At 44.7% G+C, this 27,779-nt stretch overlaps 1 protein-coding gene across 1 annotated transcript in view; it reads right to left on the reverse strand.

Annotated features, from left to right (window-relative positions):
* Nucleotides 1–27,779, reverse strand: part of CCDC171 (coiled-coil domain containing 171) — a 665,674-nt gene that overhangs the window by 378,178 nt on the left and 259,717 nt on the right. Inside the window, 1 exon segment of the mRNA XM_030194229.1 lies at nt 5,383–5,887. Within this exon segment, the coding sequence (XP_030050089.1) occupies nt 5,383–5,887 (505 nt within the window).

The raw sequence follows: 27,779 nt of genomic DNA on the forward strand, positions 1-27,779 counted from the left end.
TAACCTTACCAAACCATAACAGCACTAATTCCAAGGACAGGACGAGCTACAACCTTATGCGTGGAAAGGCAGAACTGTAATTACACCAGGCTCTAAAACACCAATACACTACCTCGTGAAAAAAAACAAAACAAAAAGGGCTGCAAATACTACACGCTAGCAGGATACTGCACCTTGATCACACATGACAACAGATATGAAGGCAAAATACTGAACTGGAAAGTTACCTCGAGAAGTCAGACTCAGCATGCAGCAATACTACAAACATTGGAACTTACATGCAAAATATCACAGATGCACATTTCCAAAAGCTGACATATTCCAATTAATAAATTCTAAATAAAATACTTTTTTCTACCTTTGCTGTCTGATCATTTAGTTTTTCTATTCGCTTTGGTCCCAGTGTCTTCTGTTTTATGCAGTGTCTTCTTTCCATTTGATATTTTTTCTCTCACCATGTCCACCATCCTCCTGTGTCCTGTCTACCATCTGTAGTCCTGTCCCTATCCTTTCCCCAGTTTCAGCATCTGCCTTCAAAGTGTTCTGATCCAGCCCTTAAATTCAGCAATTTTCCCTCCATCCATATCCAGCATTTCTCCTCGCTCCCCTCCATCCATGTGCATCTACTTTCCTCCCCTCCCCTACATCCATGTCCAGCATTACTCCTCTCTCCCTTCCCTTCCCCTCCATCCATGTGCATCTCCTTCCTTTTTCTTTCCTTCCCTCCATTCCTGCCCAACATTTCTCCTCTCTCCCCTGCCCTCCCCTCCATGTCCAACAATTTCTCCTCTCTCCCTGGGCCCTGCCCTCCCATCCATGTCCATCCTTGTCCATCGATGCTCCTCTCTCCCCTTCCCTCCTCCATCTATCCATATCCAGCAATTCTCCTCCCTCCCCTCCATGTCCAGCAATTAATCCTTTCTCCCTGAGCCCTGTCCTCCCATCCATGTCCATCCTTGTCCATCGATGCTCCTCTCTCCCCTTCCCTCCTCCATCCATCCATATCCAGCAATTCTCCTCTCTCCCCTGCCCTCCCCTCCATGTCCAGCAATTTCTCCTCTCACCCTGGGCCCTGTCCTCCCATCCATGTCCATCCTTGTCCATCGATGCTCCTCTCTCCCCTTCCCTCCTCCATCCATCCATATCCAGCAATTCTCCTCTCTCCCCTGCCCTCCCCTCCATGTCCAGCAATTTCTCCTCTCTCCCTGGGCCCTGCCCTCCCACCCATGTCCATCCTCTCTCCCCTGCCCCCCTCCATCTATCCATATCCAGCAATTCTCCTCTCTCCCCTCCATGTCCAGCAATTTCTTCTCTCTCCCTGGGCCCTGCCCTCCCACCCATGTCCATCCTCTCTCCCCTGCCCCCCTCCATCTATCCATATCCAGCAATTCTCCTCCCTCCCCTCCATGTCCAGCAATTAATCCTCTCTCCCTGGGCCCTGCCCTCCCATCCATGTCCATCGATCAATGCTCCTCTCTCCCCATCCCTCCCACTCCCGTGTCCACCTGCTCGCCCTCTTCTCTCTTCTAGTTCTAGTATTTAAATTTACCTCCGTTTCAGCAGCTGCGCGTCAGTGAAATCACTGTCTTACATCTCTCCACCAGCCTTCCCTTCGCGCGTTCATTCCCTCAGTACCACGCCTTCTTCTGATGTAATTTCCTCGAGGGCGGGACACAGAGGGAACAAACGAGCAAAGGGAAGGTTAGAGACGTCGGGTAGCACTTTCACTGATGGTGCACAGCTGCTGCGACGTCAGAGCGAGGTAAATTTAAATAGCGGAGCGCCGGGATGGAGCGGAGGAGGCTGACTGAGGCGCACCGCGCGAGGCCCCCTTAAGTGCGAGGCCCTATGCGGCCTCCTCTGTCGCCTCGGCCTAAGACCGGCCCTGTCAGCACAGAGAAATAGATTCCATTAGCAAAGTCCAGTCTCCAAAACACAGCACAAGTCCCCCTGACATGTGCTTCAGGATTCAAACAAAAAATCAACCCAAAAAGAATTCATGCAAAAACTGTACAGGAAGGGTTTCTCTTTTCTTCCTTAACCCAGCTTGCATTTTAAGTCCATAACAATTCCCAAGTTTCTCATAAATTTAGAGCCAACATTTCCAGGACACAGCCTAGAGCAGTGCCCCTTAATGAACCTCTCTCTGACCAGGTTAATTCCCTACCTGCTCCCAGCTGTAGGCTTGGACTGCACAATAACAGTCTTGACATTCTTCACATGGCTGACCCTGACCCCCTCTCTCTCCAGGCAGATTGGTAACATTTTCCCAGTGAGGACTGGACACCAATTCTTTCTTCCAGCCACAGGCTAGGACTGTTGAAAAAGTCTCTGCACCTTTCATATGGCTGACCCTGACCCCCTCTCTCTCTTCAGAAAAGTCAGTAATATTTCTCCAGCGAGGACTGGACACCAGTTCTTTCCCCTTCTCTCACTAATCAGGCACTGTATTAACTTTAGGGTCCTTTATACCCTGGATTAGATAGCCCGTTTTCTCCCTGCAGCCGGTTCTCTGTGAGGAAGGTTCCTCCTTCTCTCAGGCAGGTTGCTGCTCTTCTCCTCTCTCCTTTTTTTTTCCCTGTCTTGGTCACAGCAGGCTTTTTACCTCTGCGTCTTCCCGGAGAGAAACAGCTCCACCTGTTTCTAAGCCTCACTCTGGCTCCCACGTGTAATGCTTACTGCATCAGGAGCAAAGACCGGATCTAATTCCTGTCCTGTCCCTAAGGACAGACTCCTTTCCCTCCACTACAGGAGTGGAGCACCTCCCCTCCTGAGAAAATGCCAGGTTTTCTCCCTTCCAGGGTTTTGTGTCTGTCCTAAAAGACCTCACTAAGAACTACTGGGAAGGGTTTAGAACCTGGAGATTCTGCCTTCTCTGTAATTATGCTCACCCCTCTCCTGTGCAAGCCTTTCAGTGACACACAGGTAGCTATACAGGTAAAATTCCTCTCCCTTAAAGTATTTCCATGGCAATAAGATATCAAGAGACAACAATGAGACAAGGTGGGTGACTCATACATCACAACATCTAAATATTTATCAAAATACATCAATATAAAACAATTTATGATTATTTTTCCCAACTGATGATGTATGCATCCATTTTTAATTATGTATATATATAGATATAAATATATATATATATATGTATGTGTGTATATATATATATATAGATATAGATATAGATATATACACACACACACACATACATATATACATATATATCTATATCTATATCTATATATATATATATACACACATTATATATATATATATATACACACATTTTTCCCAATTGATGATGTATGAATATGGTAGTATTTATATTAGGGCTGTTCACTTAAAGTGTTCAAATTTTTAACTTGTGCTAATAATTTTAGCGCATTAATGCGTCATGCTGCTCTCTCCTACCGCTGCCCCCTCCCTCCATCCCTGCTGCTCCTGCAGCTTATTCTCTCCTACCTGCTGCTGCCCACTGGCAGTCTTTTCGCTCCTGCCACCCCGCTCTCGGCATCTCATTCCCCACCCCCCACCCCCACATGTGCAGCCCTATGAACTTGCATTAAGCACATGCTGCTCTACTCCTCTGTAACTGGAGCCCTCCCTCTTTAGCATCCCACCTCCTTTGATGAAACTTCCTGTTTCCTGCTGCTGGAGTTGGATGCTAGAGAGTGAGTGCTCTAGTTACAGAGGAGCAGAGCAGCGTGTGCTTAATGTCACTGTGTGTACAAGGCAAGTTTGGAGAGCAATGCGGAGTGGGGAATGAGATGCCAGAGAGCAAGGGGTGGCAGAAGAGAAAAGACTGCTGGTGTGCGGCGCGGGGGGGGGGGGTGTTAGGAGAGAACAAGCTGCAGGAGCATTGGGGAGGGTAGGAGAGAAAAATATATGCAGGAGAGAGGAAGAGTTTGGGAGAGAGTCATGGGGTGGTAGGAAAGAAAAGGCTGTCGATGCGGGAAAGGGAAGGAGAGAACGCGGGGTGGCTGGAGAAAAAAAAATGCAGGAGGGCCCGGGGAGGAGGGGGAAAGAGAAATGAGATTGCGCCAATGGAGAAGAGAGGAAGGGATGGAATAAGTTGAGATGCTGCCCCCAGAGAGGAAGAAAAGGGAAGAGAAGAGAGATGGAGCCCATAATGAGGAAGGAAAGGGAAGAGAAGAGAGATGGAGCGGGAAGAGAAGAGAGATGAAGGAGATGGCGCCCATAGAGAGGAAGGAAAAGAGAGAAAATGGTGCCCACGGAGGGGAGGAGAGACCAGAGGAGATGGTACCAATGGAGGGGGAGGGGAGGCCAGACCAAAGGAAAGAGGAGATGGTGCCCAGGGATGAAAGGGGAAGAGAAAGGATAGAAACAAGACAGATATAAGGAGGAAGAAAAATGGCAGAAAGTTGAATGTGAAAGATGTTCTAGGGTAAGAAGTGAAGAGAGGAAAAGAGAAAAGAAATACTGAGTAGAGGAGGCCCTGAAAATAGAGTTCAGAGGAACAGAACCAGAGACAGGGAATAAGATGATTAGAAAACTAAAATCACCGGACAACAAAGGTAAGAGAAATTATTTTATTTTCAGTTTAGCAACTGAAGTGCATATGTCAGTTTTGAGAATTTACATCTGAAGTCTATATTTTGCACTATATAGGTGAAAATGTGAGGGGGCACTTTATGCAATTAATCATGTGATTAAGAATTTTAATTGCGATCAATGTACATCCTTAATTTATATGTATATCTCCTATATTTATGTTTCTAATCATCTGTACAGCATTAATTTTAACTTCATATTCATATTTTTTTATATTTGTATTTTTTTACATTTGCATGTTTATATATTTTTATATTATTCTGTAGTGTTACAATATGTATATTTATGTTGTCTCTTGCAGAGATAATTTGTTTGACTCTAGAGGCAGGCACTTGCAGTGCCAAAACGTAGAACTACATTGAGTCATTTTTTAATAAATCAGCTATTTTGGAACTACATTGGTCTACCCCCTCTCTTTTTTTGTCTTGCTTGTGTCTTGTTGTTAGGGGGACACTCCTGCCTTTTTGTTCTGATTAATATTTTATAAAGCCATATGTGTGTCCATGTGTCTTTATAAAAATATCTAAGTAGGCAAACCAGGTGCCTCGTTCTAAAATTATGCTCTGTCTTTCCAAACCAAATTCTTAATAAACTAATTTCTATATATTTTTCTTCTAGGTGTTATTTGTATAATCTTAACATTATCTTAATTCTTCTCTCAACAGTTGTAATTCCTTTTCACAAGATTTTATAGATTTTTTTTACATTGTAAACCACTTTGATTCTTGTATTAATGGCGGTATATTGAACTTTAATAAACATAAACAAACATATTTCATTTTATACAAACACAAAAACTAATCAACTTACTTGGCAGGTCATGCTTTCTCCGAGATCCTCCTGTGCACACTATAATTCCAGTGCCTTCCTTGAAACCTTCCATCCAGGTGAAAAGAGAACTACACGACTGACCCAAATGTTGAAGTCTATTCGCAGCCAAAACTACAATAGCAGCTTTCCGGAATATAAAAATCATGCTTTTGACATGTTTTTTATTTTTTCTGGAATCATCTTGTTTCTTTTTCTCTACATCAGACAGAGCTTGGGCCAGTACCCTAATTTCCTGTTTCAGAACTTCACAGAAGTTGACTTGATCCTGGAGAAAATCTCTTTGTACAGATAAGGCACATGATCGGCTATAAAGAGGGTAAAAAGCACCAGCCAATAAGGCACACGCAGCCAATAGGGCTTTATGCTCATTTTGAGTATGTATTAACACATTTTTCATGTGAGAATTCTCAAAAGCCATCTTATCCTTTACTTTTTCAACATCGACCATCTTTTCCTTAGCTTTCTCTGCAGTCCCTTGAAATTTCTGTAATAAAGCAACAAAAATGAGTATTAAAATTATTTAAACATATTCTAACAAAAAGTACTTAACCTAAAATCAATAATGCTATGTATATTGCTTTTTAAAGGCAATTACAGAAAATAATTTGTTCCTTCTTTAAATTATATTTAAAAGGCTGGTATCACAGATTTTGTTAGAAGTTTTAATTTATAATCTTCTTTTACAGTTGATTGTGGGCTCCCAATCAAACTAATAAAAAACATTTAAACAGAGCTCTAAAACAGCATTTATCCTCTCCTTTCAAAAGATTACATTTTGGTAGCATTGATCTAAACAGTATAAAACAAATAATGAGAGACTACAAAAAATGGTGATTTGTTTTTCAATTAAAGATCTAATTGGAGCTTCCTTTTCAATTACATAAATATCTAATTGGAGGTAATGGTCATCTTCAAACAGGTGAAATTCAAGCATGCAAGACTATGCCATTCTTCATAATAAAGGATTTTATAACTTTCAATTAAAACCAGAGATACTCCACAGGCTCAGCATAACATAACTAAAACAACATATTTCAATTTAGAACACAAGCTTCAAATATAAAGTCCAGGATAAGAGACTAAATTAAAACTAACATGTTCTGCTTTTAATACTAACAATTACAGAAGGTAACATTCAAACTACTTGGCTGTACCAGAGAAAAGCGGTTTATCAAATGTTTAACCTATGACCTTTTTCAAGACTTGCTTTGTTTTATTTTACTTCTTGTATAAGCTGATGGTTAATAGGCCAAATCAGGGGAAAATCAGTGTGCAACTAAGTATGCAACCATATAAAAATTGACATAGTCACGTGATACAGTGATTGAATGAGGACGTATTCCTTGCTGGTTCAGGGGGTCCCCACTCTGTTTTGCTTCCCTCCTTGAAATTTTCAATTCGCATGCTGTAGATTTACTTGGCCCTGAACTGAACAGCGTATGGACAGATACCTTAATAAAACTGGAGAGACTATGAGGCATATTTTCAAGGCACTTAGACTTACAAAGTTTCATAGGTTTCTATGTAACTCTGTAAGTCTAAGTGCTTTTAAAATGAGATTGTGTCACTTAAATCAACTCGAAAGGAGAAGGGCCACATAAAACTGATCAAAGACAAGATGGTGGATGTATTGGGGATGTCAGTTTCTCAATTCACATCCTCAGATTTGTCAGAGCTAACCGCAGCGGTGACCACTGCAATGGAACCAGGGTTCGCGCAAATATCTGCACAAATGTCCAATTTGGAATTTTTACTTATAGACATTGCCAGCAGAACCACAGCACTGGAGACTCAAGTTTCCAAGACTGATAATGAAGCTCAGGCCTTAAAGACAGAAATAGCGACGGTCCGCTCCCAAACCCAACAACGCTAAGAATGTTTGGTGGAGTTGAAAATCTTTCCCGTAGGGATGATCTGAAATTTGTGGGTTTTCTTAAAACACTACCTGATTCCCAGATTGTTACCATACTGGAGGACTGGTTGAGTAAAGAATTTTCATTGTGAGAAGGCCTCAGCCATATGCGTTTAGGTCATGCACATTGGTTGGGGCGACTTCGGGGGACGTTCTTCCATAAATTATCATAGTGAAGTTTCACTATTCCCAGCAGAGGATGGATATCTTGCAACAATAGAAAAAAGAGAATCACTGACCTATGAGGAGACACCTATTCAGATTTTTCAAGACTATTCGGTAGTGCTCTCGGAAAAGCGCCAAACCTTCACACCCATCTGCTCTACACTCTCTGAGAACAATATTCTATTTATGTTGGTCTATCAGACAACACTGAAAATTTACCACGCAGGACTCTTGGAAGTGATGGATTCCCCTGAAAAAGCTTTAATTTTTCTGCAGCAAGTTAATTTGCATGAGCAGCCAGATCCTCTGAAGCCCTGAGGCTTGTAACCTGCGGGAGTTCCTGACTTCTCTGCGGAATTCAATGCTGGATTATTTGCTTTTCTCCAGATTTTATTGTGCTCGGGGGGGTTGATGGACAGGCTATTATGGTTGGACCTTATTTTTCTGTGGTCATTATAACTTTAATTGTATTTAATTGTTCTTTTGCCTTAACTGGCACACGAAGTAGGTGTGTTTGGAGGGGGCAGGGAGGAGTGGGGGCCCTGTTGCATCACAACGTGACTCCCATATGCTGTTTCACCTTTGATGGATAGCATGTTCCTTTTTGATGGTATGTTGAGGAAGGGCATCGGGGTTAGGGGGTTGGGGATGGGTTTCTGTGTGGGGAGGGGCGGGAACTGATGGAGGGAAAGGTTGACTGTGGAGGTGGAAGGGTTTGGAAATGGGATATACATGTTGAGGTTCATAAGCCTGTCATTATAAGTTTTATGACAGGACTTCCGGTTGGGCTATGGAGGAGTGAGGACGCGTGCACTCATTGCTCCGAGGCGCCCGATAGAACAGATAAAAATAATCAACCTGTCTCCCCCCGAAACGGACTCAAAATAGGCACAGAATAACGGGGCGGTTGTGGTGAGCAAAACGCAATAAGTCCAAAAGCGGATGGCCTCGAAATCAGTAAGGAAGGAGAGTCGTGAGAAGGGACGGGGAGCGGAGGCAAAGATGGCGGACAAGAGCCAGCCGCCGTCTCCGACTCCGAACCCACAATGGGCGGCGGATATCAGCCGTGAGGTGACGGAGGCAGTAGAACAGTCGGTGGACTGTAAATTCCAACAAATACTAGAGAAGCTTGAAGGTATGGAGGAACGGTACGCCACCATAGCGTCCGGTCTGAAAGAGGTGCAGCAGCGTGTTGGCCACGTGGAAGACACAGTGCAGAAGCTAGAGGAGGAGAGTCCAGCCTTACAAAAACGCCTCAAGCTGCTGGAGGAGAGGTTTGAGGATATTGAAAATCGCTCGCGAAGGAACAACTTAAGACTGGTCGGGTTGCCAGAAGCACTCGGAGACAAAGATTTGAGGAGTTTCCTAGAGAAATGGATTCCAGAGGCGGCTGAGCTCCCTGAACTGGCGGGGGAAATCCGAGTGGAACGGGCACACAGATTAGGCCCAAGACGCGAGGGAGAGGCGCGACCTAGAGTAACCATCCTTAAAATACTCAACGATGCACATAAAATGCGGGTGTTGCAAGCGACCAGAGGAGGTAAACAACTACGCTACCAAAACAGCAAAATTCTTGTGTTCCAAGACTACTCTACCAAAGTAGCGGCAGCAAGGAAGGAGTTTGTTCCAATATGCACCAAGTTGATAGAGCACAAAGTACGCTTCAGTTTACTGTTCCCGGCAAAGCTTAAAGTAAACGATCAGGGTCGAGTGCATTTCTTTGATAAAGTGGAGGATGCAAAAAGTTTTGTGGAGCAACTGGGGAGCGAGAGACCTGCAGCAGACTAAATGAAGACGCAGACGGAGATGTAAGGTGCAGGATACCGAAGGTTACAAGAGGGTAACAAGAACAGTACAATTAGCGGGGAGAGGTAAATGTATGGCTGAATTCGTGTGCATTGAAGATGCACAGGACAGCTTGGCCATCTGCTGAAATGATACCCCACTAGAGCAGATCGGAGAGACGATGATTAGTGATATAAGTTGAACATTTGTAGAGAGTTGACCTAAAAGTTAAATGGCATTGAATAAATAAAAGTGTGGGGAGGGGGAGATATATATCTGTATTATGCTATTTTTTCCTACTGTAAATATGCAGAAAACAACGTAGAAGAGAGCATAATGGTAAAATATTATTGAAAAGACTGATGGATGTATGGGAATATAAATCTGTGAGAAAATGTTAAAGATGAATGGTAGAAAAAGCAATGAGAACCATAAAAGGATTGGACAGTATGATCAGAAGTTTATGAAAGTAATCTGTTTAACAGGAAGGGAAGGGTTTAGTTAGTAAGGGAGTTAAAGTTAAACTTTAGAAGGTTGAGTTAAACAAGTTAAGGAAGGAGGGACCTTCAGACGAATGTAATCCCTAAATGAAAACAATGACCTATGTCTGGTTGAAAATGGGGGGGGGGGGGAGGTTAAGTTAAGGCATGTTACGCTGCGCAACGCTGCGGGGCCCCAGTGGCGCTCCGGAGGGATTGGGTAGTGGTAGCAGTAATAGTATTCAAGGAGGGGTGAAATATATAGCAGTAGGACTGTCAGCAGGGGATAGAGAGGAGACATGGATGGAAGATAGTGGGGGAGACAGGAAGACAACAAATAAGAGGAAGGGTGACCTTTAGCTCAAGTATGGAAGGGTTCTGGGTAGAATCCGGAACAAGGAGGGGAAGAGAGGGTAGGGGGGAGGGAGGGAAAGGGGATAGGGGAGGAAGGAGGGAGGGGAAAGGGAGGGCAACGCCAGAAGCATCGGAGGGGGCAAAGAAGGGGAAATGTGGCACAAGTATAAAGTCCTTTAAGCTGGGAGGGTGGAGGCTGGGACACCCTCTTAGACACGAAATGATGGGAATGGATTCTTTGGACAATAAATCTCAAAGGGAAAGGGAAGGAGTAGGCTAAAATGCCTGATGTGAAGTTCACCTCTTGGAATGTGGGGGGAATTCACTCGCCCATTAAGAGACAAAAATTGCTAAAGGTTTTAAAGGACAGGGGGACCTCAGTTGCCTTCCTACAGGAGACGCACCTCTCCACGAGGGAACATCAAAAATTGAAAAAATGGTGGGTAGGCTCCATATATGAGGCACCAGCAGAGGGGAGAAGGGGGGGAGTGGTGATCCTAATAAAGAAAGGGTTACACCTGGAAACAAAGAAAATTATAGCAGATCCAAAAGGACGGTTTATATTAGTATCTGTAGTACTGGAACGCCAACCGATGATCTTGTGCAATATATATGCCCCAAATGTGTTTGAGCGGAAATTCTTTAAAGGAGTAATTAAGCAGATATTGGGTTTGGGGGATATACCAATAGTGTTAGGAGGAGACATGAATGATGTAGCAGACCCAAAACTGGATCGCTCAGCACCTACTGATAGAGAAGTAGCCCGCACGGAACGCGGGGTGCAATTGCTAGAATCTGCATTAGGAGTAATAGATGTCTGGAGGACACTTAATCCTCTAGAAAGGGACTATACACATATATCTAGAGCTCACAATACAATGTCCCGGATAGACTATATATTAATATCATCAGAATTATTAACACAGGTAGAAGAAGCAAAGATAGGCCCCATAATGGTGTCAGATCATGCGTGGGTTGAGGTGAAGTTGATTGGGGAGCCTGTCTCTGGGGAGGGTGGTTGGTGTTTCCCGTCTTATCTGTACAGGGACACTAGTTTTTTGCCATTTATAATCTCCAAATGGCAACAATATGCAGAAGCCAATGATGAGCATAGGGCTCAACCGGATCTTTACTGGGAGACAGCGAAAGCTGTCCTACGGGGGGAGGTGATTTCCTATGTTAGCCATCAGAGAAAAGTGCGCCGTAGGGAGGTGGGGCGCCTGGAGAGACGAATGACTTTCCTCCGCAAACAATTCGGGGAGACACAGAGCGCAAGGGTGAAAAAACAATTATTGGAAACACAACAACATTTAAATGAACTGTTGCATGACTGGGCGAAACGATCGCAAGCTTATTACAAATACCAGCTCTACAGGTTTGCGAATAAGAGTAGTGGCTTATTGGCTCGTTTAGTCAAAGGAAACAAAGGACGGACAAAGGTGACCACACTGATAGACTCCAAGGGTAACAGACATCATACAGATAAAGCCATTAATGGGGTTTTTACAGAATTTTTTGCCCAGCTTTATGAAGCGCAGAACACGATAATGGACAATAGTGAGGCGTATCTGTCTAGTATGGGATTACCCCGCATAGCGGACTCCGACCTAGCCAAATTAAATGCTTCGGTGACGGTGGAAGAAGTGGAATTAGTAATACAGCAAGGGGCATTGGGAAAGGCCCCGGGACCGGACGGTTTCAGGAATGAATTTTATAAATTGTTGAGATCAGAGATAAGCCCGGTACTGGTGGAAGTGTTTAATAATATTATACAACGGGAAAGGCTGCCTCGATATCTTAATATAGCTCAAATAATTGTTCTTCAAAAGCCGGGTAAACCAGCAGATAAGCCGGAATCCTACCGCCCAATATCATTGCTTAATGCGGAGGTGAAGCTTCTCGCTAAAATTATGGCGAATAGATTGTCTAGAGTGTTGCCTTCGCTGATAGCTGATTCACAGGTGGGATTCATCCGGGGGAGGGTAATATCAAAAAATATGAGAAGAATATTAGGGGCGTTGGAAAAAATTAGGAGGGAGAAGATCCCGGCAATGTTAATAAGTTTCGACGCTGAAAAAGCGTTTGATCGGGTGGATTGGGGCTATATGTATGGGGTCCTAGAAGCATACGGTATAGGAGGGGGGTTTTTGAGGGCAGTTAGAGCATTGTACGCAGAGCCGCGAGCACAGGTGTACGCAAACGGAGTACTGTCTGATAGTTTCCCGATAAGTAGGGGAACAAGACAGGGATGCCCCTTATCGCCACTACTATTTGTCTTAACATTGGACCCACTATTACGGGAGATTCAATCTAATCAGGGTATAAAGGGTATAACCATAGGGAAACATTCCTTTAAAACAGCGGCGTTTGCGGATGATTTATTAATGCTTATTACAGAACCTAAGGCCTCATTGGGAAATCTAATGGAGAGTTTAGTGGAATATGGAGATTTTTCCGGATTTAGATTAAATTTTTTGAAATCGGAGGCACTGGCCAGCTCCGAAGAAGTAAGAGGTATGTGGGAAGGAGACTTCCCGTTGAGGTGGGCGACAGGCAGGTTTCGATATTTGGGAATACAATTGACAATGGACACCTCACAGGTGTACAAGCTAAATACAACCAAGCTTTTACAGGAAACGAAGGTTCAATTGACAAAGTGGTCAGCTTTACCGGTGTCCTTTTATGGTAGGGTACACTTGCTAAAAATGATTATTTTTCCAAGGTGGCTTTATGCAATGCAGGCTTTACCACTATGGATCAATAAACAAGATTTGGAGACCTTCTATAAAATGGCGGCAGGATTCTGCTGGGGGGGTAGGAAGGCAAAAATGAAATGGAAACTGGTGATGGGTAATTCAAGGTTTGGAGGGCTGGGATTTCCAGATTTTAAGAAATACAATCAAGCCTGTTTACTCAGATATCTTAGAGACTGGTTGTTGGAAACCAGCACTTATCTCGATATGGAACTGGAAAAAAACTACTTTGACCCCTGGAATGTAACATCTTTGCTACATGCATCCAGAAGACAACAGCCAACACAATTTCGGGACAGCATATTACTGCGTCCAATATGGCAGCTATGGAGAACATTATTGCCACTGTGGCAACAAAATCCCACGAGCAATGTATGGCTTCCTATACAAGGGAATCTAGAATTTGCGCCAGGAAGGGATTCCAAGGTGTTTCGTCAATTATTCAATAAGGGAATAATAAGGTTGGCAGACCTACTCCAACAGGACGGTTCGCTGGTAGATTACCAGACTTTTGCAGGGTTGGGAGGATGGGGCCCTTTAAGCATATTGGCCTATAGGCAGCTGGAGCATTACGTGCGATCGCTGCCATCGGAGAGCCTATCGGTTGCTTTTGGTGAACAGCTAAGAACACTCCTGGAAGGAGATGCAGAGGGACAAGTGTCGGTAGCATGGTTCCATAGAGAACTATGCAATAAAGAAAAAGCCCGTGACTTACAGGGGGTGGCAGACAGATGGAGCAGAGAGATGGGAAGGCAGATACCTGCGCAATTGTTATTGACAGCCCTTAAAAGTGGCCCACAGTTGGTCCACAGTGCAGAACTCCAGGAGTGTCATTTTCGGGTGGTGCATAGGGCTTATGTTTCCCAGAGACAGGCTGCTCATATGGGGGTAACTGATTCACGTTGTTGTCTCAAATGCACAAGCGGTGAGGCTACACTTGCACATGGATTGTGGCAATGTGGAAGTATTTCTAGATATTGGGCGGCGATCTCCAGGTTTTTACAAGAGGTACTAAGTAGGAATTTTAAACTAACGTTTGAAAGAGCAATATTCAGTGTGCCCGGGATGTGGAGTCTGGGCACACGAGGGGAGAAATTATTTCTAGGGAAGGCGTGCATTGTAGGGAAGAAGTGCATATTACAATACTGGTTGCAGGATCACCCTCCCTCCTTTTGGCATTGGAGGAATAAACTTCACGAACTGATGATATGGGAGGCCAGAGGTGCGGGCCTGACACCGGGAAGGCAGCGGAGGTTCTTAGCAGTGTGGGGGACGTATCTGAACACCATCTCGCCACGAGCGCGTAGTCAAATTTTAAATAAACTCCCCTGGCAAAAGTAGTATTGCCTACACGATGCTTCGGGCGTTGCATGGAGGGAAGGGAGGGGGAGGGTAGAGGGGGGTGTAGAATGGGAGGAGGGAGGGGGGCTCGGGGGGGAAGGGGGGAAAGGACTGAGCGGTAATGCACGGCTTCTTATTATAGAACATAAAAGTATGTATTATTAGGAAATGGGAAATGGTTTCTGTTGAATCACAAGGCTGGGCAAAATAGGAGAAACCAACTAGTGCAATGGTGTACTGCTGACGCCCAGAGGAGGTGCACGGTCAATAGGATCTTTGAAGCAGGAATCATGGGGCAGATGAATGTTAAGCTTGGGGGGGGGCGAGGGTACAGGGGAGGGGGGGAGAAAAGATTCGAAAACTGTTTGATGAGGACAAGACTCACAATGTTTAATCAGATGTTTATGTTATGTTTACAATGCGCTGCAAAACGACTTTGTGTGCTGTTGCCATGTTGTGGAATCATCAATAAAAATGTTGAAATATAAGTTTTATGACAGAGACCGCTTACCAATTTAGTAGCCACCCTCTGGACTGACTCCATTCTGTTTACATCTTCCTGTAGGTGTGGTCTCCAGAATTGAAAGTACTCCAAATGGGGCCTCACCAAAGACTTATACAAGGGCACTATCACCTCCTTTTCCCTACTGGTCATCCCTCTCCTTATGCACTCAAGCATCCTGCTGGCTTTGACCGTTGCCTTTTCTACCTGTTTTGCTACTTTTAGGTCATCAAACACAATCACCCTAAAGTTTTGTTCTTCTTCTGTACACAGAAGCACTTCACCCTCTATATTGTACCGTTCCCTTAGATTCTTGTAATCCAAGAGCATGACCCTGCATTTTTTAGCATTAATCTTAGTGCCAATTTTTGGACCATTCTTCAAGCTTCACTAGATCCTTCCACATGCCATCCACACCCTCTAGGGTGTTCACCCTATTACAGAGTTTGGTATCATCCGCAAAGAGACATACCTTACGAGACAGTCCTTCCACAATATCACTCACAAAGATGTTAAAGAGAGCCAGTAGGAGGACTGATCCCTGCGGCACACCACTGATAACATCCTTTTTTCTCAGAGCAAGCTCCTTTTATCACCATCCTCCTCCACTTAACCAGTTTTTTGACTCAGTCAGTCACTTTAGGTCCTATACTGAGGGCACTCTATTTATCAGTCGCCTCTGTGGAACCATGTCAAAGGCTTTGCTAAAATCCAAGTACACCACATCTAGCGCCCCTCCTACCTTCAATTGTTTGGTTACCCAGTCAAAGAAATCAATCAGATTTGTCTAACATGATCTGCCTCTAGTGAAGCCATGCTGTCTCGGGTCCTGCAGTCCATTTGATTCGAGAAACCTCACAATTCTCCACTTTAGAAGCATTTCCATTAGTTTAATCCCCACCAAGGTCAGACTGACAGGTCTGTAATTCCCAAACTCCTCCTTACTTCCACTCGTGCAGGGGACCACATCTGCCTTTCTCCAATCCACTGGGACCACTCCAGCCTCTAAGGAAACATTGAAGAGGTCAGTCAGTAGGGCCGCCAGGACTTCTCCGAGTTCCTTGAGAACCCTCGGATGTATCCCATCAGACCCCATCGCTTTGCCTACTTTTAATTCTGCTAGCTCCTCGGGAACAGTCTTCTGTGAATCACTCCCGGTCTACCATACATCCATCCCCATTTGCATTTGTTTTCTGCAGTCTTTCCCCCAGCCTTTCATCTGTGAACACAGAACAGAAATAACTGTTAAGCAGCTCAGCTTTATCCTTATCAGCTTCTACATATTCCTCCCCCTCAGCTTTGAGCCTCACAATGCTATGGCGGCACTTTTCTGTCACTTACAAATCTGAAAAAGGTCTTGTTCCCCAATTTTACCGTATCGGCTATCCTTTCTTTCATTTGCCTCTTCACTTTCCTAACAACTTTTCCAGACTCCTTTAGCTTTTCCAGGTACTTTTGCCTGCCGTCCTCTTTCTGAGTCATCTTGTAATATGAGAAGGCTAACATTTTATCCCTTACCTTTTCAGCTACTACATTGAGAACCAGAGCGGCCTTCTTTTCCTCTTACTTTTATGTAATTTTCTAACATAAAGGTCCATCGCCTTTAAAATAGCACCTTTCAGTTTTGCCCACTGCTGTTATACTTCCTTCAGCTGCTCCCACCCAACCAACTCTTCCTTGAGAAATTCTCCATCTCGGTAAAGTTCGTTTTTTTGAAGTCTAGTACCTTCAGTCTTGAGTATGCCTTCTTCTCCTTTGTCATAATATTAAACCACACCATTCGGTGATCACTAGATGCCAAATGATCGCCCACCGTAACATCAGAAACATTTCCCCCATTTGTAAACACCAGATCCAGAATAGCTCCATCCCGCATTGGTTCCATTACCCGCTGCTGAAACAATTCTTCCTGTAGAGACTCCAAGATCCCTTTGCTTCTAGATGACCCTGCAGCAAGGACACACCAGTTGACGTCCGGCAAATTAAATTACGTATCAGTAGTACTTCCCCTTTCCTAGCTATCTTGTGGATGTCTTCAATTAAGTCTCTGACCATTTCCTCTGACTGTGAAGGTGACCTGTACATTATACCAATGTAAATACATTTCCTTTCCCTCTTACCAGTTAGACACACAGCGCTTCTTCCTTTCCCCATATGTTTCTGCAGTTCTGTCACTTTAATTTATTCTTAACATATAATGCCATACCTCCTACCCTTTGATATGCATGTGTAATGATTTTTGGTGTGGCACCCATGTGCCAGATGGGTTCTCTGTTTTTCTGTTGGTGTTTGTGTCCTCAATTCTTTATCTATTCTTTATTCTGGGTGAGGGGAGGGCACCCAGATAGCTCTTCTGTATTATATTTCTATTTTCTGGTAATCCCTTTTTCTCATCTGAATGTCCTTGGGTACTACTAGAATTGAGTCCTGGAATGTTTTCTGGTGTTTCTTCTCCTATTAAGTAAACCAAAATTATTTCTAGACTTAAACACCATAAGGTTGATATCACTTGCCTTCAAGAAACTAGGCTGATGGACCAAGAATACAAGAAGCTTGTAGGAAGTTGGGTGGGGGAAGTTTTTTATTCCTCTAAGAGGCATAGGGCATGGAGGTATAGCTGTACTGCTTCAAAAGAATCTTCACTGGTCAGGCTCATTTGGTGACTAAAGATGCTTATATACTTATGGTAGATTTTGATGTTAAAGATTATCTCTCAGGTGACAGGACTTTCATTTGTTGGTCATTCATGCTTCCAATAATTATGAAACATATTTTTTCAAAAGTTGGTTGTTTTGGCTATGACAGATATATTGTTCTATTACTTGTTGCAAGTGAATTTAATCAAGTCCTGAATCCTAAATAAGATAGAACCTCTTGACTTTGCTCAGGGGTTTAGGTCCTAGTAAAGGTTTGCCTTATCTTGTGCATCCTTAGCTTTGGTGGACTCTTGGTGCTTGTTGCACCCTTCTGAAAAAGATTATATATGTACATCCAGAGTGCATGGAACCATGTCAAGAAATAGATTATATTTTGATTTTGCAATCTTATGTTCTAAGGTAGTGAATGCGGAGATAGGCCGTTGGCTGTTTCAGATCACTTCATAATTTGGATTCATCTTGAATTAGATTTGTTGAGTGATACTCATCCAAGTTGGCATTTTACAGCTTATCTCTATCACGATAAGGATTTTCTGATTTATTTACATTTTAAGTAGAGGAGTGTGGTAGCCGTGTTAGTCCACTCTTAAGGTTATCAATAGAAATCAAACAAAATAAAACATGGAAAAGAAAATAAGATGATACCTTTTTATTGGACATAACTTAATACATTTCTTGATTAGCTTTCGAAGGGCAACCTTCGAAAGCTAATCAAGGAAATGTATTAAGGTATGTCCAATAAAAAAGGTATCATCTTATTTTCTTTTCCATGTTTTATTTGTTTGATTTACATTTAAAAAAATGGGATGACTATTCTGATTTTAATGCCCACATACTCTGACTCTCAACTATATTGGGATACTTTAAAAGTTATGCTTTGTGGTGATATTTCTTATACAGCAGCTCGAGCTCGGCAAATATCCCAGGGTGCTGTTCTTCTGAAGCGCTACACACAGGCTAAGCAATCATATTTGGCAAATCCTGCTAATAAGGATGCTGTGATGACCACGCAAGTGGCATTCATACTAAGAAAATGTTATTTTTTTCGAAAGTTTAAATTCTTCTGTTATGGAGACAAGCCTGGCAAACTTTTTACGCATATTGCTAAGACGTGGCATGGGTTCCCATTACATCTCTACTTTAACAAATTCTCAGAGGACATCTTTTAATCAAACTGCAGATGTTGCACAAATATTTTGGAACATTTTTGGCAGATATATAGCTATTCTCCTATAGGTGTTGTAGCCTCAATATTTGGATTACTTGGAGGACTCCAATCTTCCTTGGTTTTCTTCAGATGTCACTGCACATTTAAATTCTCCTATTCAAACAAAAGAATTTCAAAAAGCAGTTTAAAAATCTGAAATGTTTTACAGCTCCAGGACCAGATGGTTATACCCCAGAATTCTATAAACTTATAGTGACGCAGGCTTGAGGCCCTTGATTTCTTATTATACTGATGCAGATGTAGGACAATAAGGTATACACCATGGAGAATGCAAAAGGGAAGAAATGGCCTGGGCCAAATAACCTCTTCCTCAACCGCGCCTGCTCAAGAGCCAGGCCTTAAGAAAGAACAAGACAGTCTCCATGAACATAGTCCCCTGAACCAGAAGCGTGGCCAATGACCGAGATTTAGAGGATGCTCCACAATCAGTCAAACTAAGTCCTCGTACCATGGCTGATGAGGCCAACCTGGCACCACCAAAACCACCTGTCCTGGATGACGATCTATCTGTTGAACAACCCAGCCCACCAGTGGCTAGGGAAGGAACACATACAGAAGCAGCCAGCCGCAGACCAAGGCTGGACCACTGCATCCAGCCCGACTGTCCCGACAGCTACTGAAAAAGTAAGGCACCTGAGAATCGCCATCAAATCCATCACCGGAGAGCCCCATTTGTGAACTATGAATGCAAACACCTCAGGATCAAGATGCAAACGTGTCAGGATTGAGACTCCACTCCCTGGGGTTCGGATGTTGGCTGAGAAATTTGGCCTGCATGTTGTCAACCCCTGTGACGTGAACCATATCTGCGAGGCGGCCCTCCACCCAGGGCAAAGTCAAGAACCGCCTCCTTTGCCACCCGAGGGTTCTTCGTGCCTCCTTGATAGTTCAGGTACGCCACTGCCATGGCATTGACAGAAAACTCTCACTGCCTTCCCCTGAAGGAATTCCTGAAACTGGAACAAGGCCAGGCGGATCGCCCTGGTCATTGATGGACAAGATTGACTCCTCGACGGTTCAATAATCCTGGGTGACATGACCTGCACAATGGGCCCCCCCCCCAAGCAGGGTGCTTAGCATATGTGGTGCCCAAACGTTCACGAGGATGCCTCAGGCAGTCCCCACTATACAGATAGAAACATATGGCAGATAAGAGCCAAATGACCCATCCAGTCTGCCCATCCCCAGCAAAGCACTATCTCCTCCTTTCTCTAAGAGATCCCACTTGCCTGTCCCACACTTTCTTAAATTCAAACACCGCGATAGACAGGAAGTCTGCAAGGGACGCAAGTGAACTCAAGTCCACCAAATGATGTCCAAGGATGCCGCCATGGATCCCATGATCCCAACACCTGAAGATACTCCCGCACCTACAGAGACTGCAACTAAAGAACAGAGCATGCCTGGCCTTGCAACTTCTGAATCCGCTACGCTGTGAGAAAGACCTTGCTATGAGCGGTGTCGAAACATACCCCCAGATACTCCAAATGCTGAGATGGCTGTAAATGGCTCTTGGCCAGGTTGACCACACAGCCCAGCTCCTGCAGCAACTGCGTGACCCAGGCCATCACTCTGCCACTGTCCTGAAAAGACTTGGCCCAGATGAGACAACTGTCGAGGTAAGGATGGACCATAATGCCTTCCTGCCGCAAGGCCACCGCCACGACCTTGAAAAAGGTGCAGGGCACCGTGGCTAGCCCAAAAGGGAGCACAAAAAACTGAAAATGCTTCCTCAAAACTGCAAAGTGCAGGAATTGCTGGTGAGCCTGCCTGATGGGAACGTGAAGATATGCTTCTGTGAGATCCAAGGAGGTAAGAAACTTCCCAAGCTGGATCGCTGTAATGACTGAGTACAGTGTATCCATCCTGAAAGATGGGCCCGATTCACCCCTTTCAAGTTCAAAATGGGCCAAAAGGAGCCCTCCTTCTTGGGAACTATGAAATAGATGGAGGACCAACCGCAACCTACCGGAACGGGCACCACCACCCGAATAACCAGGAGCCAGTGGAAAGTCTCCTGAACAGTCCTGGACTTCCACTTGGAACTACAAGGAGACTCCACAAATGCATCTACTAAGGAATGGGCAAACTCCAAGGCATATCCATTCCGAATGACCTCGAGCACCCACTGGTCCGAGGCAATGTGGGTTCACCTCTGGTAAAACTCCTCCAGTCGACCTCCCACCAGCACCAGAGGTTGGACCCCCACACCACTGGGAAGGAGCTGGAGAGACTAGAATCCCAACTACCCCCAAAGAAAGGACCACACCCTTTGGAAGAAATGACTGCATTGCTGAACTCCACCTCGGCCAGGACGCCGAATGAGGTCTATCCTCAGGAAGACAGGGAACCTTAGAATCCCTCAAACTCTTGACCGACTTGTCCAACTACTACCAAAAAAGAAGAGAACCCCAAAATGGAAACTTGCTGAGCTTAGACTTCGAAGCTGCATCGGCCGACCACCCCCACAACCAGAAGGATCTCCTAGCAGCCACACTAAGGGACATGGACTTCGCAGAGGCCTGGAAATCATAAAGGGCATTAGACAAAAACACCACACCCATCTCTATCTTAGCCACTTCCTGATCCACTAGAGACCAGTCCGCAGCATCCCGGTCAAGGACATGCTCAGCCCAATGAAAGAGGCCTGAGAAACCAGGCCACCACAAATGGCGTCCTGAACCCCCAAAGCCACCACATAAAAACCCTGCTTAAGTACTACTACTACTACTATTTAGCATTTCTATAGCGCTACAAGGCATACGCAGCGCTGCACAAACATAGAAGAAAGACAGTCCCTGCTCAAAGAGCTTACAATCTAATAAACAAAAAATAAATAAAGTAAGCAGATCAAATCAATTAATGTGAACAGGAAGGAAGAGAGGAGGGTAGGTGGAGGCGAGTGGTTACAAGTGGTTACGAGTCAAAAGCAATGTTAAAGAGGTGGGCTTTCAGTCTAGATTTAAAGGTGGCAAAGGATGGGGCAAGACGTAGGGGCTCAGGAAGTTTATTCCAGGCGTAGGGTGCAGCGAGACAGAAGGCGCGAAGTCTGGAGTTGGCAGTAGTGGAGAAGGGAACAGATAAGAAGGATTTATCCATGGAGCAGAGTGCACGGGAAGGGGTGTAGGGAAGGACGAGTGTGGAGAGATACTGGGGAGCAGCAGAATGAGTACATTTATAGGTTAGTAGAAGAAGTTTGAACAGGAAGCGAAAACGGATAGGGAGCCAGTGAAGGGTCTTGAGGAGAGGGGTAGTATGAGTAAAGCGACCCTGGCGGAAGATGAGACGGGCAGCAGAGTTTTGAACCGACTAGAGAGGGGAGAGGTGACTAAGTGGGAGGCCAGCAAAAAGCAGATTGCAGTAGTCTAAACGAGAGGTGACAAGGGTGTGGATGAGGGTTTTGGTAGAGTGCTCGGAAAGAAAGGGGCGGATTTTACGGATGTTGTAAAGAAAGAAACGACAGGTCTTGGCAATCTGCTGGATATGAGCAGAGAAGGAGAGAGAAGAGTCAAAGATGACCCCAAGGTTTCGAGCTGAGGAGACAGGGAGAGTTTCCATGCGACAATCCTGCATATCCATCAGGGATGTGCCTCTATCCACCTGGGCCATATTCTTCTTTGTTACAGTGGATACTATCGCATCCACGGTAGGGGGACGCAAGGACTCCTTATACTCCTCAGAAATGGGGTACAGATGAACCACAGACCTAACCTGGTGAAAGGGCACATCAGGCACCTTTCACTGGGTCTGAATAACATCTGTAATGTCCTGATGCATTGGAAAAAATATGGACAACTTACAGATGCACTTCAAAAGAGGGTCCGCAGTCTGAGGGGCCTCTTTAAGTGCCTCCTCACACTTTAAAGTGGCAGAAACCTCCGAGATGAGCTCCAAGAGCTCCTCTCTCTGGAAGATGTGACCTACGGATGAGTTCTCCCCAGGGGGCAGCTCCTCAGACCAGTTGCCCTCCATACCTGGCCGGTCGTGATCAGGGGAGTATCCTCCAGTCCGGGTCCTCCTCTGAAAAAGCCAACATCAGCAGGTCTAGCAAAATGGGTGCCTGTTAGGATTTCAAGTTTCAGATAAGTGATCAAGCTACATTCATTCTCACCTTGCTATTTTAATTATAAAAATTCAAAAATAAGGATTAAAAATTGAAAAGAAGATTGAATCAAGGAAGATTACATTTGAAGTAAAAAATAAAATATTTGGGGGGGGGGGGCATTTTGGACCAATGATCGAGTTAAAGCATGGAGTGACTAAAGTAGCCATAATATAATTGGTGGATATATCGGTGGACAATATCCAAGGTCCTTTATAGGGTGGGGGAATAGGGGAGGTTCAGGACTGGTGAAGGGGTAGCAGTGTTGAGAGAGGCGTTTTAATTCTTATTTTGGAGCTTGGGCATTCGTTCATGGTTAATGCTTGCAATATTGTTCCATAAACCACCAACTCAAAAAAACTGTGAGTAAAGATGGATTCAGTGCAGTTTTCCCCATGCTACCAATTTGTTCCTTGTGGACAACATTGTTGGCTGCAGCTCAATTCTTCTAAGGATAGTTCTGCTGAAAACTATCCCAGTGATATACACCCATGTAATTCCTTTGTTCCCAGATCAACTTTCTTAGTCATCTTGACAACAATGCCAATTTTACATTAATCTAGGATGTTTTCAGTTTTTCATATCTGCTGGAAAATATTGCAGAGGGTCTTAAGTGTATCATCCTTTTCAGTTTCAGCATAAGGTAAAATTAGGGCTCACCTGTTAGTTTTCTTTCCTTTAGTCACAGCAGATGAATCCAGAAACTGGTGGGTTGAGTCCATCTACCAGCAGGTGGAGATACAGAGCACTAAAAGTAGGCATAGACCTCCTGAACACAGGTCCCTCTACCTTTAGTATAGAAATCATTCCAAAGCAGAGAACGAAATAGCAGCATGACTTAACTCACAATAACTGAACTCTTGCTCAACTGGAGCAAACCATAGTCAACACAGAATAATCAATAGGATAAAGCAAGAAAATGCATCTTAAATGTGTACAGACAGAGTCCAAAGACAAGTGAAATTTGGAAAGACTGCAAGCAGGGAGGGATACTGGATTCATCTGCTGTGACTAAAGGAAAGAAAATTATAAGGTAAGCCCTAATTTTACCTTCCTTAGCCTCAGCAGCAGATGAATCCAGAAGCTGGTGGGATGTACCCAAGCACTCCCTAAATCGGATGGGAAGCTGCAGCTGCTCGAGAGAGAACCGTCGCTCTGAAACAGGCATCCTCTCGAGCTGCAACATCCAGGCAATAATGTTTAACAAATGAAAGATGAGACGCCCACGTTGCTGCCCAACAAATTTCTAAAACTGAAAACATACCAGTCTCCACCCAAGAAGAAGCCTGCACCCACGTGGAATGCGCGCCTTCAAGGCCTCTGGTGGAGATTTCCCAGCTAAAAGATAGGCTGAAACAATGGCCTCCTTAGGCCAACGTGCAATTGTAGATTTAGAAGCAGGAAAGCCTCGCCGCGGACCTGAAAAAAGGACAAACAGGTGATCACAGCACCGAAACTCATTCGACATATGCAAATACTGCAAAAGCACGCACTGGACATCTAAAAGGCTCAGCTGCCGAAAAGACCCCGGACAACTCTCCTTTCGAAAGGAAGGAAGAAAAAGAGGTTGATTCAGATGAAACGCAGAAACCACCTTGGGCAGAAAAGACGACACCGTGCGAACCGTGACCCCGGATTCCAAAAACTGCAAGAAAGGATCTCGACATGAGAGAGCCTGAATCTCTGACACCCTATGCGCCAAAGCCAGCGCCACCAAAAACACCGACAAGGGTCAGATCTTTCTGCAAAGCCCGCCGTAGCGGCTCAAAGGGTGCCGACTGCAAGGCTCGCAGAACGAGCCCTAAGCTCCAATAAGGACACTGAGAATGCAATGGAGGACAAAGCTTCAACGTCCCCTGCAAGAAACGCGCAACATCTGGATGCGCTGCCAGCGATAAGCTGGCTACTCGGCCTCGAAAACACGACAAAGCTGCCAAATGTACCTGAAGAGAATTGTACGCCAGACCTTTCTGGAGACCCTGCTGCAAAAAAGCCAAGACTTAGGAAACTGAAGCCTGCATCGGATTCAAATTATGCCCAGAACACCACTGCTCAAAGGCCCGTCAGACTCTAGCGTAGGCTACAGTGGTGGACTTCTTCTGCGCTCTGAGCAAAGTAACTATCACATCTTCCGGATACCCCTTCTTCCTCAACTTCGCCCTCTCAGAGCCAAGCCGTAAGAGCAAAGCGGCAAGGATCTTCCAAAACCACCGGACCCTGGTGTAACAGGTCTGGAAGTAGAGGAAGACGAAACGGGTTCCCCACTAGCAAGCGGCGTAGATCCGCATACCATGGACGCCGCAGCCAATCTGGTGCTACAAGAATCACTAGGCCTGCGTGAAGATGAATTTGTTGCAGAACCCGACCGATCAAGGGCCATGGTGGAAACACAAAAAGGAGTTTTGAAATCGGCCACGGGTGAGACAGAGCGTCCAACCCTGAGGACCCTCTCGCTCTTCTTCTGCTGAAAAACTGCGCGACTTTGGCATTGGAACTGGATGCCATCAGGTCGATCGCCGGAGTGCCCTACTTGCTGCAAATCTGCTTGAAAGCATCCGACGCCAATTCCCACTCCGCTGGATCGAGGGAGTGACGGCTGAGAAAATCTGCCTGTACATTGTCCAATATGACTGGGTGAGCAATTTGGAATTCTGCTATATATGAATGGCAATCTATAATCCAGAAGTTAAGACTTAAAGGGTGGGCAGCCACAGTCTGAGGGCCACAACCCAGTCAGGTTTTCAAGACTGCCACAATGAATATGCATGAGATCAATCTGCATACAATAGAAGCAGAAGGCACCCAACGTAATAGCCCTGACAAAATAGCCCTTGACAAAATGGCCTCTCCCACAAAATAACCCTTGACAAAATAGCACCCTAGAAAAAAAAACACATCACAAAAAAAGATGATAAACTACAAGTGAAATCTTCACTGATAAAGGCTTCTACCAGCATTGCATTGTATAAAGCATATATAAATAAACAAAATTCTATAGCTACCAACTGGTATTCATGATCTGTTCTGCTGTTTAAAGAAACTATTCTTCCATCAACATGCTGATTAAAAAACAAAACAATATTGTCATCATTTTCATAGTCTTGCCAACCTTATCCTGTTTGGCAAGATAAGATTATTAGGAAAAAAAATGTAGTGCCATATTCTGGGCAGCCTGATCGGGATCTTTTGTCGGTGGGGGGGGGGGGGGCTAATTTGTCAAGGGCTATATTGTGGGCAGGCTGTTTTGACAGTGGCTGTTATGTCAGGGGCTATTATGTCTGGAGCTTTTTTATCGTGGGGCCATTTTGACCAGGTACCAAAGAAGAACATGCAAATCAATCTCATGCATATTTATTGTGGAAATCTTGAAAACCCAACTGGGTTGTGGCCCACAAGAACTGTGATTGCCCATCCCTGTCTTACATGAATCAGAAAGCGTTCTGTAGAACATCTGGCATAGCTACAGTGGTGGAAATAAGTATTTGATCCCTTGCTGATTTTGTAAGTTTGCCCACTGACAAAGACATGAGCAGCCCATAATTGAAGGGTAGGTTATTGGTAACAGTGAGAGATAGCACATCACAAATTAAATCCGGAAAATCACATTGTGAAAAGTATATGAATTTATTTGCATTCTGCAGAGGGAAATAAGTATTTGATCCCCCACCAACCAGTAAGAGATCTGGCCCCTACAGACCAGGTAGATGCTCCAAATCAACTCGTTACCTGCATGACAGACAGCTGTCGGCAATGGTCACCTGTATGAAAGACACCTGTCCACAGACTCAGTGAATCAGTCAGACTCTAACCTCTACAAAATGGCCAAGAGCAAGGAGCTGTCTAAGGATGTCAGGGACAAGATCATACACCTGCACAAGGCTGGAATGGGCTACAAAACCATCAGTAAGACGCTGGGCGAGAAGGAGACAACTGTTGGTGCCATAGTAAGAAAATGGAAGAAGTACAAAATGACTGTCAATCGACAAAGATCTGGGGCTCCACGCAAAATCTCACCTCGTGGGGTATCCTTGATCATGAGGAGGTTAGAAATCAGCCTACAACTACAAAGGGGGGAAATTGTCAATGATCTCAAGGCAGCTGGGACCACTGTCACCACGAAAACCCTTGGTAACCCATACGACATAACGGATTGCAATCCTGCAGTGCCCGCAACGGTCCCCCTGCTCCGGAAGGCACATGTGACGGCCCGTCTGAAGTTTGCCAGTGAACACCTGGATGATGCCGAGAGTGATTGGGAGAAGGTGCTGTGGTCAGATGAGACAAAAATTGAGCTCTTTGGCATGAACTCAACTCGCCGTGTTGGAGGAAGAGAAATGCTGCCTATGACCCAAAGAACACCATCCCCACTGTCAAGCATGGAGGGGAAATGTTATGTTTTGGGGGTGTTTCTCTGCTAAGGGCACAGGACTACTTGTCACCGCATCAATGGGAGAATGGATGGGGCCATGTACCGTACAATTCTGAGTGACAACCTCCTTCCCTCCGCCAGGGCCTTAAAAATGGGTCGTGGGCTGGGTCTTCCAGCACGACAATGACCAAAACATACAGCCAAGGCAACAAAGGAGTGGCTCAGGAAGAAGCACATTAGGGTCATGGAGTGGCCTAGCCAGTCACCAGACCTTAATCCCATTGAAAACTTATGGAGGGAGCTGAAGCTGCGAGTTGCCAAGCGACAGCCCAGAACTCTTAATGATTTAGAGATGATCTGCAAAGAGGAGTGGACCAAAATTCCTCCTGACATGTGTGCAAACCTCATCATCAACTACAGAAGACGTCTGACCGCTGTGCTTGCCAACAAGGGTTTTGCCACCAAGTATTAGGTCTTGTTTGCCAGAGGGATTAAATCTTATTTCCCTCTGCAGAATGCACAATAAATTCATATACTTTCCACAATGTGATTTCCCGGATTTAATTTGTGATGTGCTATCTCTCACTGTTACCAATAACCTACCCTTCAATTATGGGCTGCTCATGTCTTTGTCAGTGGGCAAACTTACAAAATCAGCAAGGGATTAAATACTTATTTCCACCACTGTATTTGCAATTAAATTCATCCTTCAACCTGAAAAAAAAAGTA

Source organism: Microcaecilia unicolor, chromosome 2 (genome assembly GCF_901765095.1).
Source record: "Microcaecilia unicolor chromosome 2, aMicUni1.1, whole genome shotgun sequence".
Taxonomy (NCBI): domain Eukaryota; kingdom Metazoa; phylum Chordata; class Amphibia; order Gymnophiona; family Siphonopidae; genus Microcaecilia; species Microcaecilia unicolor.